Source organism: Balaenoptera musculus, chromosome 17 (genome assembly GCF_009873245.2).
Source record: "Balaenoptera musculus isolate JJ_BM4_2016_0621 chromosome 17, mBalMus1.pri.v3, whole genome shotgun sequence".
NCBI lineage: Eukaryota > Metazoa > Chordata > Mammalia > Artiodactyla > Balaenopteridae > Balaenoptera > Balaenoptera musculus.
In genome coordinates, this window is record NC_045801.1 from 577,809 (window position 1) to 592,330 (window position 14,522).

The 14,522-nt window shown below is 53.7% G+C and overlaps 2 protein-coding genes across 2 annotated transcripts; one reads left to right on the forward strand and one right to left on the reverse strand.

The window, feature by feature from the left end:
• Positions 1-1,770: 1,770 nt before the first annotated feature.
• Positions 1,771-4,411, forward strand: LOC118883672 (testis-specific serine/threonine-protein kinase 5-like). Its single transcript, XM_036830730.1, is given in 7 exon segments — positions 1,771-2,098; positions 2,469-2,576; positions 2,743-2,936; positions 3,020-3,084; positions 3,406-3,538; positions 3,633-3,748; positions 4,081-4,411. Coding segments are annotated over 7 exon segments (1,104 nt in total). The 5' UTR covers positions 1,771-1,804; the 3' UTR covers positions 4,275-4,411.
• Positions 4,412-4,649: 238 nt separating this feature from the next.
• HGH1 (HGH1 homolog) lies at positions 4,650-7,451 on the reverse strand. Its single transcript, XM_036831025.1, has 6 exons — positions 6,789-7,451; positions 6,616-6,716; positions 6,419-6,517; positions 6,126-6,217; positions 5,908-6,030; positions 4,650-5,820 (listed from the first exon to the last, which is right to left on the reverse strand). The coding sequence occupies exons 1-6, from the start codon at positions 7,412-7,414 to the stop codon at positions 5,641-5,643; spliced, it is 1,221 nt and encodes a 406-aa protein (XP_036686920.1). The 5' UTR covers positions 7,415-7,451; the 3' UTR covers positions 4,650-5,640.
• Between the last annotated feature and the right edge of the window lie 7,071 nt (positions 7,452-14,522).

Here is a 14,522-nt window from a genome sequence, read left to right on the forward strand (position 1 = left end):
CAGCAGCACTATTTACAACAGCCAAGACATGGAAGCATCCTAAGTGTCCACTGACAGATGAATGGATAAAGAAGATGTGGCACATATATACAATGGAATACTACTCAACCATAAAAAAGAATGAAATAATGCCCTTTGCAGGGACATGGATGGACCTAGAGATTATGATGCTAAATGAAGTTAAGTCAGAAAGAGAAAGACAAATATAACGTTACCCTCCCCTTGAAATACCTGGAGCAGCTTCTCTTTTCCTAACCCCCAGGTCAGTAGCAAACCAGTTAGTTTGTCCATATTTTCTATACTCCAGGCAGTTTGCTAGACAAGGGTTGTGGGTGAGCAAGGGAATGTCAAACACCAGCCTTGTTCTCAAGCAGCTCACAGTCCGACAGGGATGACAAAATGTGTCGCAGCAGTTCAATTCCAAGCATTCTAAGGCTCTTCCTGCAGCGGGAGCACCCCATGGACTGGATCCCAGTGGGGACAAGTCCAGTCCACAGACACTGCCAGGACGGCAGCCCCCAGCCACTGTGCCATCCAGCTCACAGAAGAGAGACGACGACTTGGGCCTCAGCTGTGTCGTCTGGAAAGGGGGCATTGCTTGGTGGTGCTCAGATTTGAAATCCTGGCTGTGAACTGCCTACCGCAGGACAGGCATGTTGGGCGTGGTCTGTGCACAGGAGCAGGACTCTGGGAGCTGGTAGTTGCAGCTTAGAACAGCACCTGGCTCACAGCAGGCACTCAGGAAACACTGGCTGCTACTCCCCATGGTAAAAGCACTCACAGAAGACGCCAGGGGCCAGGAGAAGGGAGGGACCGTGTTGGCTCATCTCTCCTGGAGCTGGGGGTTTGAGGTGGACCCAGGCGGGGGCGAGGGTTACTTGCTTGCTTGGGAACGTGTCATCAAGTGTGTAGAGAGCTCTGGGGGAAAGGCCTCTGCAGCAGGTCTTGGCCTGAGCAGAAGCTTCCAGGACTCAGCAGAGGAAGGTTGGGTGGCTTTGGGAATTCTCTGGCTGGCCAGTGTTTTGTTTGTTTGTTTTTGTTTTTTGGCTGCGTTGGGTCTTCACTGTTGTGCGTGGGCTTTCTCTAGGTGCGGCGAGCAGGGACTACACTTCGCTGCAGTGTGTGGGCTTCTCATTCCGGTAGCTTCTCTAATTGTGGAACAGACTCTAGGCGCGTGGGCTTCAGTAGTTGTGGCTCATGGGCTCTAGAACACAGGCTCAGTAGTTATGGCACACGGGCTTAGTTGCTCCATGGCATGTGGGATCTTCCTGGACCAGGGATTGAACCGGGGTCTCCTGCATTGGCAGGCGGATTCTTAACCGCTGTGCCACCAGAGAAGTCCCCAGGCCAGTGGATGTGACTTGGCACTTTCACTGCCAAAGGCCTGGGTTCAATCCCTGGTCAGGGAAATAAGATCCTGCAAGCCTCACAGCACCGCCAAAAAAAGGCCTCTGGTTCTCACCCCAGAGAATGGGCCTCACGCAGGGCAGGGCTGGTTCCAGCAAGATGTTCTTAGGGCAAGCAAGTCCTGGGGGATAGGACACCCCCTTCGAGGGCACAATGCAGGTACAGCTCTAGAACCTTCCATTCTAGAATCTGCCCCTGCTATCCCAGAGCCTGCCTTTCCCCATGCCAGTCCATGGTTGTGCAGCTGTGTAAGCCTCCCACCCCGGGCTCTCAGCCCTGGTCCCTCCCCTGTCTCTGCCCCAGTCTCAGCAAGACTTCAGAAACTTGGCTGCAGCCTTGAGGGGGCGCAGGTCCCAGCTGGCCTCCTGCAGCCCCATCACCCCTATCCCGCTAACACATGTCAGGCCTCAGCTGTGCCTCCTGTCCCCCATCCCCAAGGCCCTGCGGTGAGCTGGATGGCCCCAACCCCTTCCGCAGTGCCCTGACCTCCAGAAGGTCAGGCCAGACCTTCATGGACCAGAGAGCCTTCATGGAGCAGGTATGCGAATGCAGGGACAACGGCTACCTGCCTTCCTCCAAGAAGATCGGCTCTGGGGCCTTCTCCAAAGTCTACCTGGCCTATGCCATGCAGGAGCGCATACAGCACAACTCCAAGCTGGCCTCTGACCTGCGGGGCAAGCGCCACACCACGGTGAGGCAGGCCGCCCCCTCCCCATGGGGTGGGGGATCCGTGGTTCACCCTCCAGCCCAGCCCTGAGGCCCCTGTCCTGACCCCACTCAGGCACTTCCCAGGTGCTCTGGCTCCCTCCTGGTCCTGCATCCTCCCTAAAGGCCAAAGCTCGGGCAGGCTGATCGCTCCCAGTTCCTGGACCCCTTGAACACCTAAGTGCCTGGGACAGGAGTGGGCAGGAAGACCAGAGCTGCCCCCCGAGGACGCTGCTCACCGCGCCTTGCCCCGGCCAAGTTCAGCAACGTGCACAAAGGCCACAGGGCCTGTTCTGCCACATCCCGCCCCCGAGGGGCTGTGGGCTTCGCACGGTGGCCACCCGCCATCCCCGCAGGTGGCTATCAAGATGGTCTCCACCGCTGAGGCCTCTGTGGAGTTCTCCTGCAAGTTCCTGCCCCGTGAGATCTCGTCACTCAATGCTACCTACAAGCACCTGAACGTGGTGGGCAGAGACCCCAAGACATCCTGGCCCCCTCCTGCCCAGCGCAGGCCTGCCCCCTTCCCCTCCTGGGACCCTTCCGCTCGAGCCCAGCCCCATCCTGAGACCCCAATCCAGTGTGCCTGACGGCCCCTCCTCGGGCTGATGGCAGGCAGGCGGGATCCAGTAGGTGCAGCTCTACGAGACCTACCAGAACAGCTGGCGCGCCTACTTGGTGCTGGAGCTGGCGGCCCGTGGTGACCTGCTGGAGCACATCAATGCCGTGTCCGACCACTGCCGCTGCCCAGGGCTGGAGCAGGAGGGGGCCCGCAGGCTGTTCTGGCCACTGGTCAGTGCCGTGGCGCACTGCCACAACTCAGGCATGGCAGTTGAGGGCGCCGCCCAGCCCACCCGCCCGCCGCATGGAGAGACCCGCCTGAGCTCAGGCCCAGCCTCACCTCCGCTTCCCCACGCAGGGACCTAAATTGTGAGAACATCCTGCTAGATGACCGAAGCTTCCTAAAGCTGACCGGCGAGCCTGCGGCCCAGACCCCAACCCTGCCCCCAGCCTGCGCCAACTCTGACCGAGGTCGTCAACTTCTGCGGGTCACACATACCCCACTCTTGCCCCAGCCAGGCACCCAGCGTCTACACTGGCTTGCTCCAGACTTCTGGCCCCAGTCTGCCTTGTCCTTCAATCCCCCTAGGAGGCCTACACCCCACCCTCGCCCAGAGCCACACTTGCAGTCACCCCACACGCCCCATGTCCACCACACAGCCATCCCACAGGAGCCCACTCTCTTACACCCTGCCCCTCACCCGCCACCCCGCCCTCCCTGTATGCGCCCTGCAGACTTCGGCTCTGCCAATCGGTCGGGGCTATAGAACTCGCTGCTGAGCACCTTCTGCGGCTCTGTGGCCTACACAGCCCTGGAGGTCCTCACGAGCAAGAAGTACAGCGGGGGTCAGGCTGCCCCGTGGAGCCTGTGAGCGCCACCTCACGGGCTCCAGGACCCCTAGGGAGGGGCGAGGAGTGGCGGGGTGGGGAGGGGGCACGCCCTGAGAAGCCCATGCCCCCAGAGGTGTCATCCTCTACGCCACGGTGACCGGGAAGCTGCCCTTCAAGGAGCACCAGCCCCACCGCATGCTGTACCTGATGCGCCGGGGCCCCACCTTACGGCCAGGCCTGTCCCCAGGTGAGCGCCTCCACCCTGCGTCCCTCCCCCGTCCCAGCCCGCACCCAGGTGGGCGGCAAGAGAGAGCTGGGTCCGGAGAGAGGGAAATGGGTTGGCGGCCCCGCTAAGCTTGAACCCTGCACTAGCCCAGGGCAGGCCGCCTCACCTCTCTCTGCCTGTCTCCCCACGTGTGAAACACGGACACCCTCCGGCCGTTTGGGAAGACAGAATGGGACGACCCCTCCAAGCTGCCGGCATTGTTGGCCGTGATGGCCGCGGGCTGGGGTGCGAGAGGGGCGGGGGGGGGGGGGCAGTGGCATCTGTAGGCCGCATCCTTGAGCCCTCACCCGCAGAGTGCCAGGGCCTGATCCGAGGCCTGCTCCAGCTGCGCCCGTGAGCGCGCCTGCGCCTGCAGCAGGTGGCCGCGCACCACTGGATGCTGCCCGCCGCGCATGCGCTCTTCCCGCACAGTGCTCGGCGGCGTCACTCCAGGTGCTGCATGCCCACCAGTGTGGGCAGGTGGGCGGCTCCTCAGCGCCCCACGTGACCCTCCCACTGCGGTCGGTTGCAGAGAAGCCTGAGGAGTCCCAGCTCCCAACGTCCCCAGACAACTTGCAGCCCAGCGCGGACTCAGATCCCCCAAGGCCGCTCCTGCACCTGCGGCAACCCCAGCAACAGGGCACCCCCCCCTTGAGAGCGCCTGTGGTCCGGCGCCCGAGCCCAGGGAGTCTCCCCCGAGACGAGGTGCGACTCTGCCGCGCTGGGACTCTGGAGCACGGAAACGGCCAGTCGCGCGGTGGGCCCCTCCGGGCGTCCGCTGTCGCTTTGCTCCGTGTCTGCCATCCGGAGCGTGCCTGGGCACTACTTGGTTAACTGAGGGCGGGCGGGAGGGTGGGGGCAAGGTCAAATAGAGCGTTTATTCTGTGGAGCCAACGGTGTGGACTTCTCAATGCAGGAAGAGGGCCGCGGGCCTTGGGGCATCTGGAAAACAGTCCACATACCTCCAGGCCAGAGCTTTAATTTGTCTGGGGGGAGCGGGGGAATAGAGAGGAGACCGCAGAGGAGGGAGACACCCGGCACCCATGAAGAAGCCAGCCCTGATGGGCGCGCCAGTGGAGCTGCCTCCAGCTTTGGAGGGTGGTCAGGGGAAAGACTTGAGCCAAGGGCAAGGCTGCAGGCACATCAGGGAGGCTCTCAGCTTGGTAGGCGAGAGGTTCTGGGGAGCTGAGGCTCAGGCAAGCCGACCAGGGAGAGGGCCTAGCTAGTGGGGGAGAGCGAGGGCATCAGGTCAGTCCAAGACTGGGAAACGGGACTTGAGGAGCGTGCAAAGAACTGAGGGTAGGTTTGGGCACAGGTGGAAAGGTGGGGAGCATGAAGGGGAGGCGACACCCAGCAAGTGCTCCGAGGACAGGGTGTGGCTGGTGAAAATCTCAGTAGGTGAGCCCTTTGAGGCTGGGTCTCAGGCAGGGCCCCAGGATGGAGGGGCCTGGGGTGGGACTGGTACCAAGGGGCACTGCAAGCACCTGGGTGCCCCCCTATGCCCAGACCCCTGTAGCACCCTTGGGACTGGGAAGCTCCAGCTAGCCCCTCGGGCTTGCAGTGCTTTTCTGTCCAGCCCTGCTGGCCATCCCCCTGGAGATACCTGAGCAAGTCATAGGGTTGGGCCAGCTCTGGCTGAACAGTCCTCCTCTGAGCAACCAGCATTCTTGCTGGAGCCAACAGGGCACAGGGAGGTGCCCTCAACCCTCAGCAAAGACCTGGCGCTTAAGGACAGCTCTGCTTCTCAGCAGGGCACACCCTCAGAGCAAGGGGACCCAGAGGCCTGCCGGCGGCTGCAGGCAGACCTGGTCGGGGAGGCCTGGACGGATGGCGAGCAAAGGTGGGCCCGGAGCTGGTGGCAGGCTTCACAGGCTTCAGGTGGGTGCGGCTACCTCTGCCTGTGTCTCTGGGGCCAGCTCCAGCGCCTGCTGCACCCGCTCGCACTGTTCCTGCTCCTGGCGGTCCTGCTGCTGCAGCTGTCGCTCAACATCCTCAGGTACTTGCACCTCCAGCAGGTTTTCCATGCCATGCTCTGGCTCATCCCCAATAAGAACCTGCCAGCAGGGCAGAGGCAGGGGAAGCAGGTGAGCAGCTGGCTGGCACGCTGTGGACATCCACCACTCCCCCAACCCTGCACCCACCTGGATGAGTTTCTCACAAGTCACCCGCACATCGGGCTCTGGCTCCCAGTTGTGCAGCTCGCGCAGGATCAAGTAGGCTCCCTGGTCCCTCACCTGCTTCCGACCAGGTGCCGTGGCCGTCAGCTGGGAGAGGGCAGAGGTTATCCAGACATCAGTGTGCTAATATATAAGTGTGTGTGTGGGGGGGGTGACGTTAATGTAGCAGTACTCCTGCTCACCAGCATGATGGCCTCAATGAGCATCTTGCGGATGTCGGCATCAGGATCTCGCTGCTTGTCTTGTGGCAGGTATTGCAGGTCAACGGGCAGCCCTAGGGGTGAATTCACTGGGTCCCTATGCTGGCCCCTGGACTGCTAGGCAAGACCCTGCCATTGTAAGGCCCATCTGTGCTCAGCAACTCCCTGCTAGAAGGTTTCAGAGGGGCCCTGATCTGGACACCTCCTTCTGCCTCTCCCCCCACTGGCCTCCCCTCCTGCCAGACCAACCCTGAGGCTCGACCCAAGCCACTCACGCTCCATCTCCTCCTCGGAGAAGTCCTCAGGCCCAGCCAGGGGCAGTAGCAAGAAGGGGAGAATGTCCACCTCAGGCCCAAGCAACCACTCATGGTGTCCTGGGGAGAAACAGGAATGGAGGCCAGTCCAGAGGGGTCCCAGGGTCCAGTCTATTCCTCCCATTCCCCGACACGACAACTTCTCCACCACCACTCACGGTGCTCGAAGCAGCAGTTTCGCAGTGTCCCCACCACCCCGCCCCTGCGCACCGAGGAGTCCGGGTATTGGGTAAGGGGCAGCAGCCGCTGGACCACGCACCTGGAGGGAAAGACCACTCAGTGCCGTCCCTGCTCACTTCCACCCCCTCCCCGCGAGCGCCCTGGGCTTCACCTGTCGGGGTCCAGCAGGAAAGCGCGCGTCGCAGGACGCTGGCTGAGGTTGGAGAGCATTGGCCCCAAGTAGTGCAGGGGCGCGCGGGCGTTGTAGCCGGGAGTGCACAGCGCGCGCACCAGCCGCTCCAGGCCCGACTCCCCGGGCTCAGGGGCCGCCAGCGCCGCCATCAGCGCAGTACATGGCACCGGCTCGCGGCTGAGGTTAGCCAGCACGGCGGCCGCCTCCTCGGCCCAGGGCCACTGTGGGTCCAACGCGCAGCCCAGCAGGCGGGCAGGTAGTCCGGGCTCGGCCGCTAGCAGCGGCTCGTGCAGGCCGGGGTCGGCGGACAGATTGACTAGCGCGCGAGCGGCGTCTCGGGCCGGGGCGGGAGCAGGGGCCACCGCCAGCTCGACCAGAGCCCGCAGCAGTGCCGCCTGGCCGGCCAGCAGCGTGCGGCCAGGCCCCGAGCCGGTCAGCGCCAGCACATGCTGCGCCGCCGCCGCCTGCAGGTCAGCCCGCGCCCCGAGCGCCAGGAAGGGCAGCAGCTTCGCCGCCTCCGCCTTCGGGCCGGCCTCCAGCATCGGCGACCCTACGGAGGCGAGGCCACCGGCTGATCCGCCCACGTCCCCTTCGTCCTCCCGCATGCCGCTCGGCGTGCTCCGCTACGCAAGCTCAGCTATGCGGTGCGCCTACAGGTGGGCAGCGGCTCCGCCCACCAGGGTACCGGAAGCCACGGCGACCAATCCGAGGCTACCAACTCTGCACAAGGGGCGGGACCGGCGCGCGGAGGCGGGGCCACGCCGAGGCCCGGGGGATTGTGGGATTGGGTGCCGCCCGGAAGCTGGGGATCTCGGGCTCTGCGCGGTGGTGGGGGTCGTGCAGGGACAAGCTTTGGGCCCCGGCATGGCACCGTCCCTTGGGGGTCCTGCCAGCCGCTGATAGCGGACCGATTACATTCCCTCTTCCTCCGTTATTGGCAGACATCCGTCTTCGCGGGAGGAAAAGCAGGATCAATTACAGTGATTGACTTTCTAGTGTATTCCTGGCATAATCTCCGTTTGATCGTGATATATTTTCGTTTTTATATATGGTTGTATTCAGTTTGCGAAATTTTTTTTTTTTTTAATTTTTGACTGTGTTGGGTCTTTGTTGCTGCGCGCGGGCTCTCTCTAGTTGCGGCGAGTGGGGGCTACTCTTCGTCCCGGTGCGCGGGCTTCTCATTGCGATGGCTTCTCCTTGCGGAGCACGGGCTCTAGGCGCGCGGGCTCAGTAGTTGCGGCTCGCGGGCTCTAGAGCGCAGGCTCAGTAGTTGTGGCGCACGGGCTTAGTTGCTCTGCAGCATGTGGGATCTTCCCGGACCAGGGCTCGAACCCGTGTCCCCTGCATTGGCAGGCGTATTCTTAACTTCTGCGCCACCAGGGGAGTCCCGGTTTGTGAAAGTTTTGTTTAGAATTTTTGCATCTCAGTCTATGAGGAATATTGGTCTGTAGTTTTCTTTCCTCATGATGTCTTTGTCTGGAGTTGGGTAGTATTGGCTTCAGAGGATTGGGGAAAGTATTCTTTCCTTATGAATTTTCTGGAAGAGTTTGTAAAACTAGTACTACTTCTAAGACCCTGCACAGCCTTAATTAATTAATTAATTAATTAATTTAAAAAAGAACATCTGGGCCTGAAATTTTCTTTCTGGGAAGGTTTTTCAATTACAAATTTAGTTCCTGTAATAGAAACATGGCTATTCAGGTTGTCATTTTCTTCTTGGGCTACTTTTGGTAGTTTGTGTCTTTTAAGGAATTAGTCCATTTCTTCTAAATTGTTGAGTTAATTGTTATAAAGTTGTTCATAATATTCCCTTACTATCCTTTTACTAAATGTAGAATCTGTCGGGGTGTCAGCTCTCTCGTCTCTGATATTGGTAATTTGCGTTCTCCTTTTGTCTTGCCAGAGGTTTGTCAGTTTTACTGATCTTTTTTTTTTTTAAATAAATTTATTTATTTATTTTTGGCTGAGTTGGGTCTTTGTTGCTGCGCACAGGCTTTCTCTAGTTGTGGCAAGTGGGGGCTACTCTTCGTTGCGGTGCGCGGGCTTCTCACTGCAGTGGCTTCTCTTGTTGCGGAGCATGGGCTCTAGGTGCGTGGGCTTCAGTAGTTGTGGCTCGCGGGCTCTAGAATGCAGGCTCAGTAGTTGTGGCGCACAGGCTTAGTTGCTCCGCGGCATGTGGGATCTTCCCGGACTAGGGCTTGAACCCGTGTCCCCTGCGTTGGCAGGCGGATTCTTAACCACTATGCCACCACGGAAGCCCTTATTGGTCTTCTTAAAGAACCACCTTTTGGATTCATTTCTTTATTGTTTTCTTTTTCAAGTTTATTGATTTCTACTTTGACCTTACTGTTTCCTTTCTTCTGCTTACTTTGAGTTTAATTTGCTGTTCTTTTTCTAGTTTCTTAAGGTAGAAGCTGAGGTCATTGATTTGAGACCTTTCTTCTTTTCTAATATAGGGGTTTCCCCCCACTTATTACCTGACTCATGGGTTATTTGTTATGTACTTTACTTTTACGTAGGTTATAAGCCCCTTAATAGATTGATACTATTTTTGTTTCACACTAAGGGCTAGGACGAAGCCTCTAGGGGCAGTGATGCCCAGAAGAGCCACTTACAGGGAAAAATACGCCCCTGAAGTCAGGAGGTAATAAGGTCCAAGAGCCGGGATTTGCGCCGCCTGAGACCCATAGCCTCAATCCCAATCTAAACTTTCCTGAAAGTCCCATGGAAATTGAGGAAGAGGATGGATGAGTCCAAGCACGTGCCACCTCTCCAAGGCAACCACGTGCTCGGGACACACAGATCCTGGCCAGGCCATAAGAGTTGAAAATTCCTCAAGGTATGGAATTAGAATATTGTGGATAACCTAGGGAAATGATGCCCTCTGGTGGGTACTTTTGACTGAGACAAAAACGTGCACCTTCAGGGCCCACTGGCGTGAGCAGAGGACTAATGAGCAGGCCCGTGATTTGACTGGATCAAGGAAGTGTTTACAGTAATCACCAGCTAGGGAGCCTTAAATATGCCCACGGTGAGTTAAAAGATCCAAAGTGTTGGGAAGTGATTTCAAAGTTAAAGGTACAAGAACTGTACAAAGAACCCCCATATAGCCTTGACCCAGAGACCTCAGTCAAATTCCCAGGTCACCCCAGTAATGACCTTTGTCTCACCTCTTGTGTCCTTCAGGTGGGAACAGCTCTTCATGCCCTTGACACAGACCACCAGCCAGCTATTGTGTAGCATGTTCCTCGATTTGCATTTGTCTGGTTGTCTCCTGATTAGATTCAGGTTGTGCATTTTTGGCATGAATGCTCTGGAGGAAATCCTGGGTTCTTTTCATCCTGTCTGATCAGGTGGCACAATATCAGTTTGTCTCAGCGTGAGAGAGGCTTATTTTGATCACTTAATTAAGGTCGAGTGGCCCAAGCTTCTTCCCTATCAGGTTACTCTTTTTCTTTTTGTATTTAATAAGTATTTTATGGGGGGATACTTTGAGGCTATGTTAGCACTCCATTCCTCATCCACCTTTCACTCCCTAGTTTTTGCATGTATTGTTTTTTTCTCTGAATTAGTTATTACCGTGATGGTTACCAAATGGCTATTTTCTAATTTTATCATTTATTGTAGGGAAAAAAGCTTTCTCTTTACCTATTTATGTCAATGAAGTCTCATGGATTCCTAGTTTATTCAAAGAAATATAATACTTTACTGTCATTATTTTGATCCTCAATTTGGTCAGTGGAAGCCCCTTTAAGGAGGCTCCCATGTGTTTTTATTTATTTATTTATTTTTAAAATTTATTTATTTATTTATTTTTGGCTGTGTTGGGTCTTCGTTGCTGTGCGTGGGCTTTCTCTAGTTGTGGTGAGCAGGGGCTACTCTTTGTTGCGGTGTGCAGCCTTCTCATTGCGGTGGCTTCTCTTGTTGCGGAACACGGGCTCTAGGCACACAGGCTTCAGTAGTTGTGGGACGTGGGCTCAGTAGTTGTGGCTTGCGGGCTCTAGAGCTCAGGCTCAGTAGTTGTGGCGCATGGGCTTAGTGGCTCCGCGGCATGTGGGATCTTCCCAGACCAGGGCTGGAACCTGTGTTCCTTGTATTGGCAGAAAGATTCTTAACCACTGTGCCACCAGGGAAGCCCTTCTGTGGTTTTTCTTTTTTTAATTTTATTTTTATTTATTTTTGGCTGCATTGGGTCTTCGTTGCTGCGCGCGGGCTTTCTCTAGTTGTGGCGAGCGGGGGCTACTCTTTGTTGTGGTGCATGGGTTTCTCATTGTGGTGGCTTCTCTTGTTGCAGAGCATGGGCTCTAGGCACGTGGGCTTCAGTAGTTGTGGCACGTGGGCTCAGTAGTTGTGGCTTGTGGGCTCTAGAGCACAGGCTCAGTAGTTGTGGTGCACAGGCTTAGCTGCAACGCGGCATGTGGGATCTTCCGGGACCAGGGCTCAAACCCGTGTCCCCTGCATTGGCAGGCGGATTCTTAACCACGGCGCCACCAGGGAAGTCCCTTCTGTGTGTTTTTAAAAATATCTTTATTTGAAACCAAACAGGACCCTGCAGGGCCTTCCTGGGGACAGACACCCCCTCCCACCGCCACGTCCCCCACCTCTTGTTTGTAGAAGAGCTTTAGCCTCCTAGGCCGTCCCTGAGTTCCAAAGAGCAAATTGAATCAGAGAAGTGGGAAAATGTAGCAAAAACGGGAGAGCAGTCTAGACAAAGTAATAATAGTTTATCCATAAAACAAAGTCAAGGACCTTTAGTTCTACTTGAAGGCTATAGATAATATCCTGAGCCATATCCTTGAATGATTTTGCAGATACTAAAGCCCCCAGCAGGTGGAAGAAGTTAACTGCATGCTGACCACCAGCACTTAGACCCCAGAAAACTGATAATTGAGATTTCCGAAATACCTAGTACCCTGTTACCTCACCATCAACCAACCAGAGAACTGTGCACGAGATGATCATGAAACCCATGACCCTCTCCCTCACACTGTCTTTAAAAGCCATTCCCTGAAAGCCACTGGGGAGTTCAGGTCTTTTGAATATGAGCTGCTAGTTCTTCTTGATTGGCGCCTGCAATAAACGCTGTACCCTCCTTCACTACAGCCCGGTGTCAGCAGATTGGCTTCGCTGTGCATCAGGCGAGCAGACCCAAGTTCCGTTTGGTAACATATTGAGATATAATCCACATACAGTACAGATCATCCATTTAAGTTCAGTGGTTTCTGGTGTGTTACATTAACTGTTGTAAATGGTTGTAAAATACATGTAACAAAATTGACCATTTTTTGGCTGCGCTGCGCAGCTTGTGGGATCTTAGTTCCCCAACCAGGGATTGAACCCTTGCCCTCAGCAGTGAGAGCGCCAAGTCCTAACCACTGGACCAACAGGGAATTCCCCCATTTAATTATTTTTAAGAGTATAATTAGTGGCATTAATCACACCCACAACATTCTGCCACCATCCCCACTGTGTATTTCCAAAACATTTTCACCCCCCGCAGCAGAAACTCTAACCTCCCAACCCCCCCAGTGACCTCATGGCTATTTTCTGTCTCTACAAAGCTGCCTGTTACAGGTTCTTCAGTGGTTACTCTTATGAGGCTATAATACAGCGTCAAAATGAAATTGTGTGTGTAGATCCGTGCCTCTTTTTTTTTTTTTAAGATTTATTATTTAATTATTTTATTTATTTTTGGCTGCATCGGGTCTTAGTTGTGGCACGCGGGCCCTTTTATCGTGGCACATGGGCTGTTTGTTGTGGTGTGCTGGCTTCTCTCTAGTTGTGGCATGTGGGTTTTCTCTAGTTGTGGCACGCAGGCTCCAGGGTGCACGGGCTCTGTAGTTTGCGGCACGCGGGCTCTAGTTGAGGCGCGCGAGCTCAGTAGTTGTGGTGCACGGGCTTAGCTGCCCTGCGGCATGTGGGATCTTAGTTCCCTGACCAGGGGTCAAACCCACGTTCCCCGCATTGTAAGGCGGATTCTTTACCACTGGACCACCAGGGAAGTCCTTCCATGCCTCTTTATCCCCTGTGTAGATTCGTGTAACCAATATCACAGTCAAAATAGAGAATAGTTTCATCACCACAAAGATCTCCCTCCTGCTCTGCCTTCTCCTGCCCATCCTTAACCCCAGGCAACCACTAATCTGTTCTTCACCTCTATAATTTTGTCACCTCAAGAATGTTATTTAAATGGAATGTTTTGAGATTGGCTTTTTTCACTCAGCATAATTATCTGGAGATTCATCCAGGTTGCTGTGTCAATAATTTATTTTTATTGCTGAGAAGTATTCCATGGTGTGTCTGTGCCACAGTTTGATTAGCCATTCACCTGTTGAAGGACCTTTGTGTCATTGCCAGTTTGGGGCTGTTACAAATAAAGCTGCTATAAACATTGGTGCATAGTATGGTTTTGTGTGGACATAAGTCCTCATTTCTCTGGGATAAATGCCCAGCAGTATGATTGCTGAGTCCTGGTTTTCAAGAAATTGCCAAATTGCTTTCCAGTGTCTGGACCATTTACATTCCCGCCAGCATCGTACACAGATCCAGTTGCTCCACATCTTCTCCAGCATTTGGTGGCGTCACTTTTTAAATTTGAGCCATTCTTAATTTACACTACCCTAATGGATGGTGATGTGGAGCATCTTCTCATGTGCTCATTTGCCATCTTCATCTCCTCTTGGGTGAAATGTCTGTTTTGTTTCTTTTGCCTGTTTTCTAATGAGATTGTTTGGTTTTTACAGTTAATTTTGAGAGTTGCCTATATATTCTGGGTATGTGTCCTTTGTGGATATGTCATCTGCAGATATTTTTCTCCCAGTCTGTAGATTGTCTTTTCATCTTATTAACAAGGCCTTTCCTTAAAATTTGATAAAGTCCAATTTATTGATTTGTTTTCTTTTACATATGGTGCCTTGGGCATTATGTCTAAGACTCTTCTTCGTCAATTGCTAGGTCCAAAGGATTTATGTTTTCTTCCTAAATTTTTATAATTTTACATTTACATGTATGATCTGCTTTGAGTTTTGTCTTTAATTTTATGGTGTCTTTTGCCATAAATTTTTTTTTTAAATCAGCAAATATATGTCTTTTCTGAGTTTTCTAAGTTAATTATTTTTCTAAATTACCTTCTGATATATTTATAGTTTTATTTTCTACATTCCAATCTTCAACTCATCTGAAAATTACTCTCATAAATGATGTGAGGAAGGGTTCCGGCTTTGTTTTCTATCTACCTATGCTGTGCTCAGCACTGTTCCTAAGTGCTTTAGATATAACAATTCAGTTAATCCTCACAGCAGTCCTGTGAGGTATCATAGCATTATTATCCACATTTCATAGATTGGAAACTGAGGCTTAGAGAACTTAGATAACTTGCTTAATGTCACACAGTCAGGAAGTGGAAAAATATATATATTTATGTTTGCTATATATATATTTGGTATTTCAACATCTATAGTGGAAATCCCATTCTAGCTTTTTGTACACTTAATTGGGTCGTGTGATTTTTTTTATTGTTATTAATTTGTAGAACTTCTTTATATATTTTGGAGATAAGCCATTTTTAGTTACATGTATTTCAAATATGTTCTCCCACTCTGTGGCCTGACTTTTTACTCTCTTAATGGTATATTTTGATTAATATATTTCCTAATTTTAAAATAGTTATATATTAATATGTATTAATAAATATATTAGTGTTTTCCTTTATGA

What these genes read in the sequence shown, in the direction of transcription:
- HGH1 (XM_036831025.1), bottom strand. Translation starts at nt 7,414, where the DNA reads ATGCGGGAGGACGAAGGGGACGTGGGCGGATCAGCCGGTGGCCTCGCC. An exon ending in TTCCTGCTGGACCCCGACAG is followed by an intron (nt 6,717 to 6,788) that starts GTGAAGCCCAGG and finishes CTTTCCCTCCAG; the next exon opens with GTGCGTGGTCCAGCGGCTGC. An exon ending in CTCCGAGGAGGAGATGGAGC is followed by an intron (nt 6,218 to 6,418) that starts GTGAGTGGCTTG and finishes ATTCACCCCTAG; the next exon opens with GGCTGCCCGTTGACCTGCAA.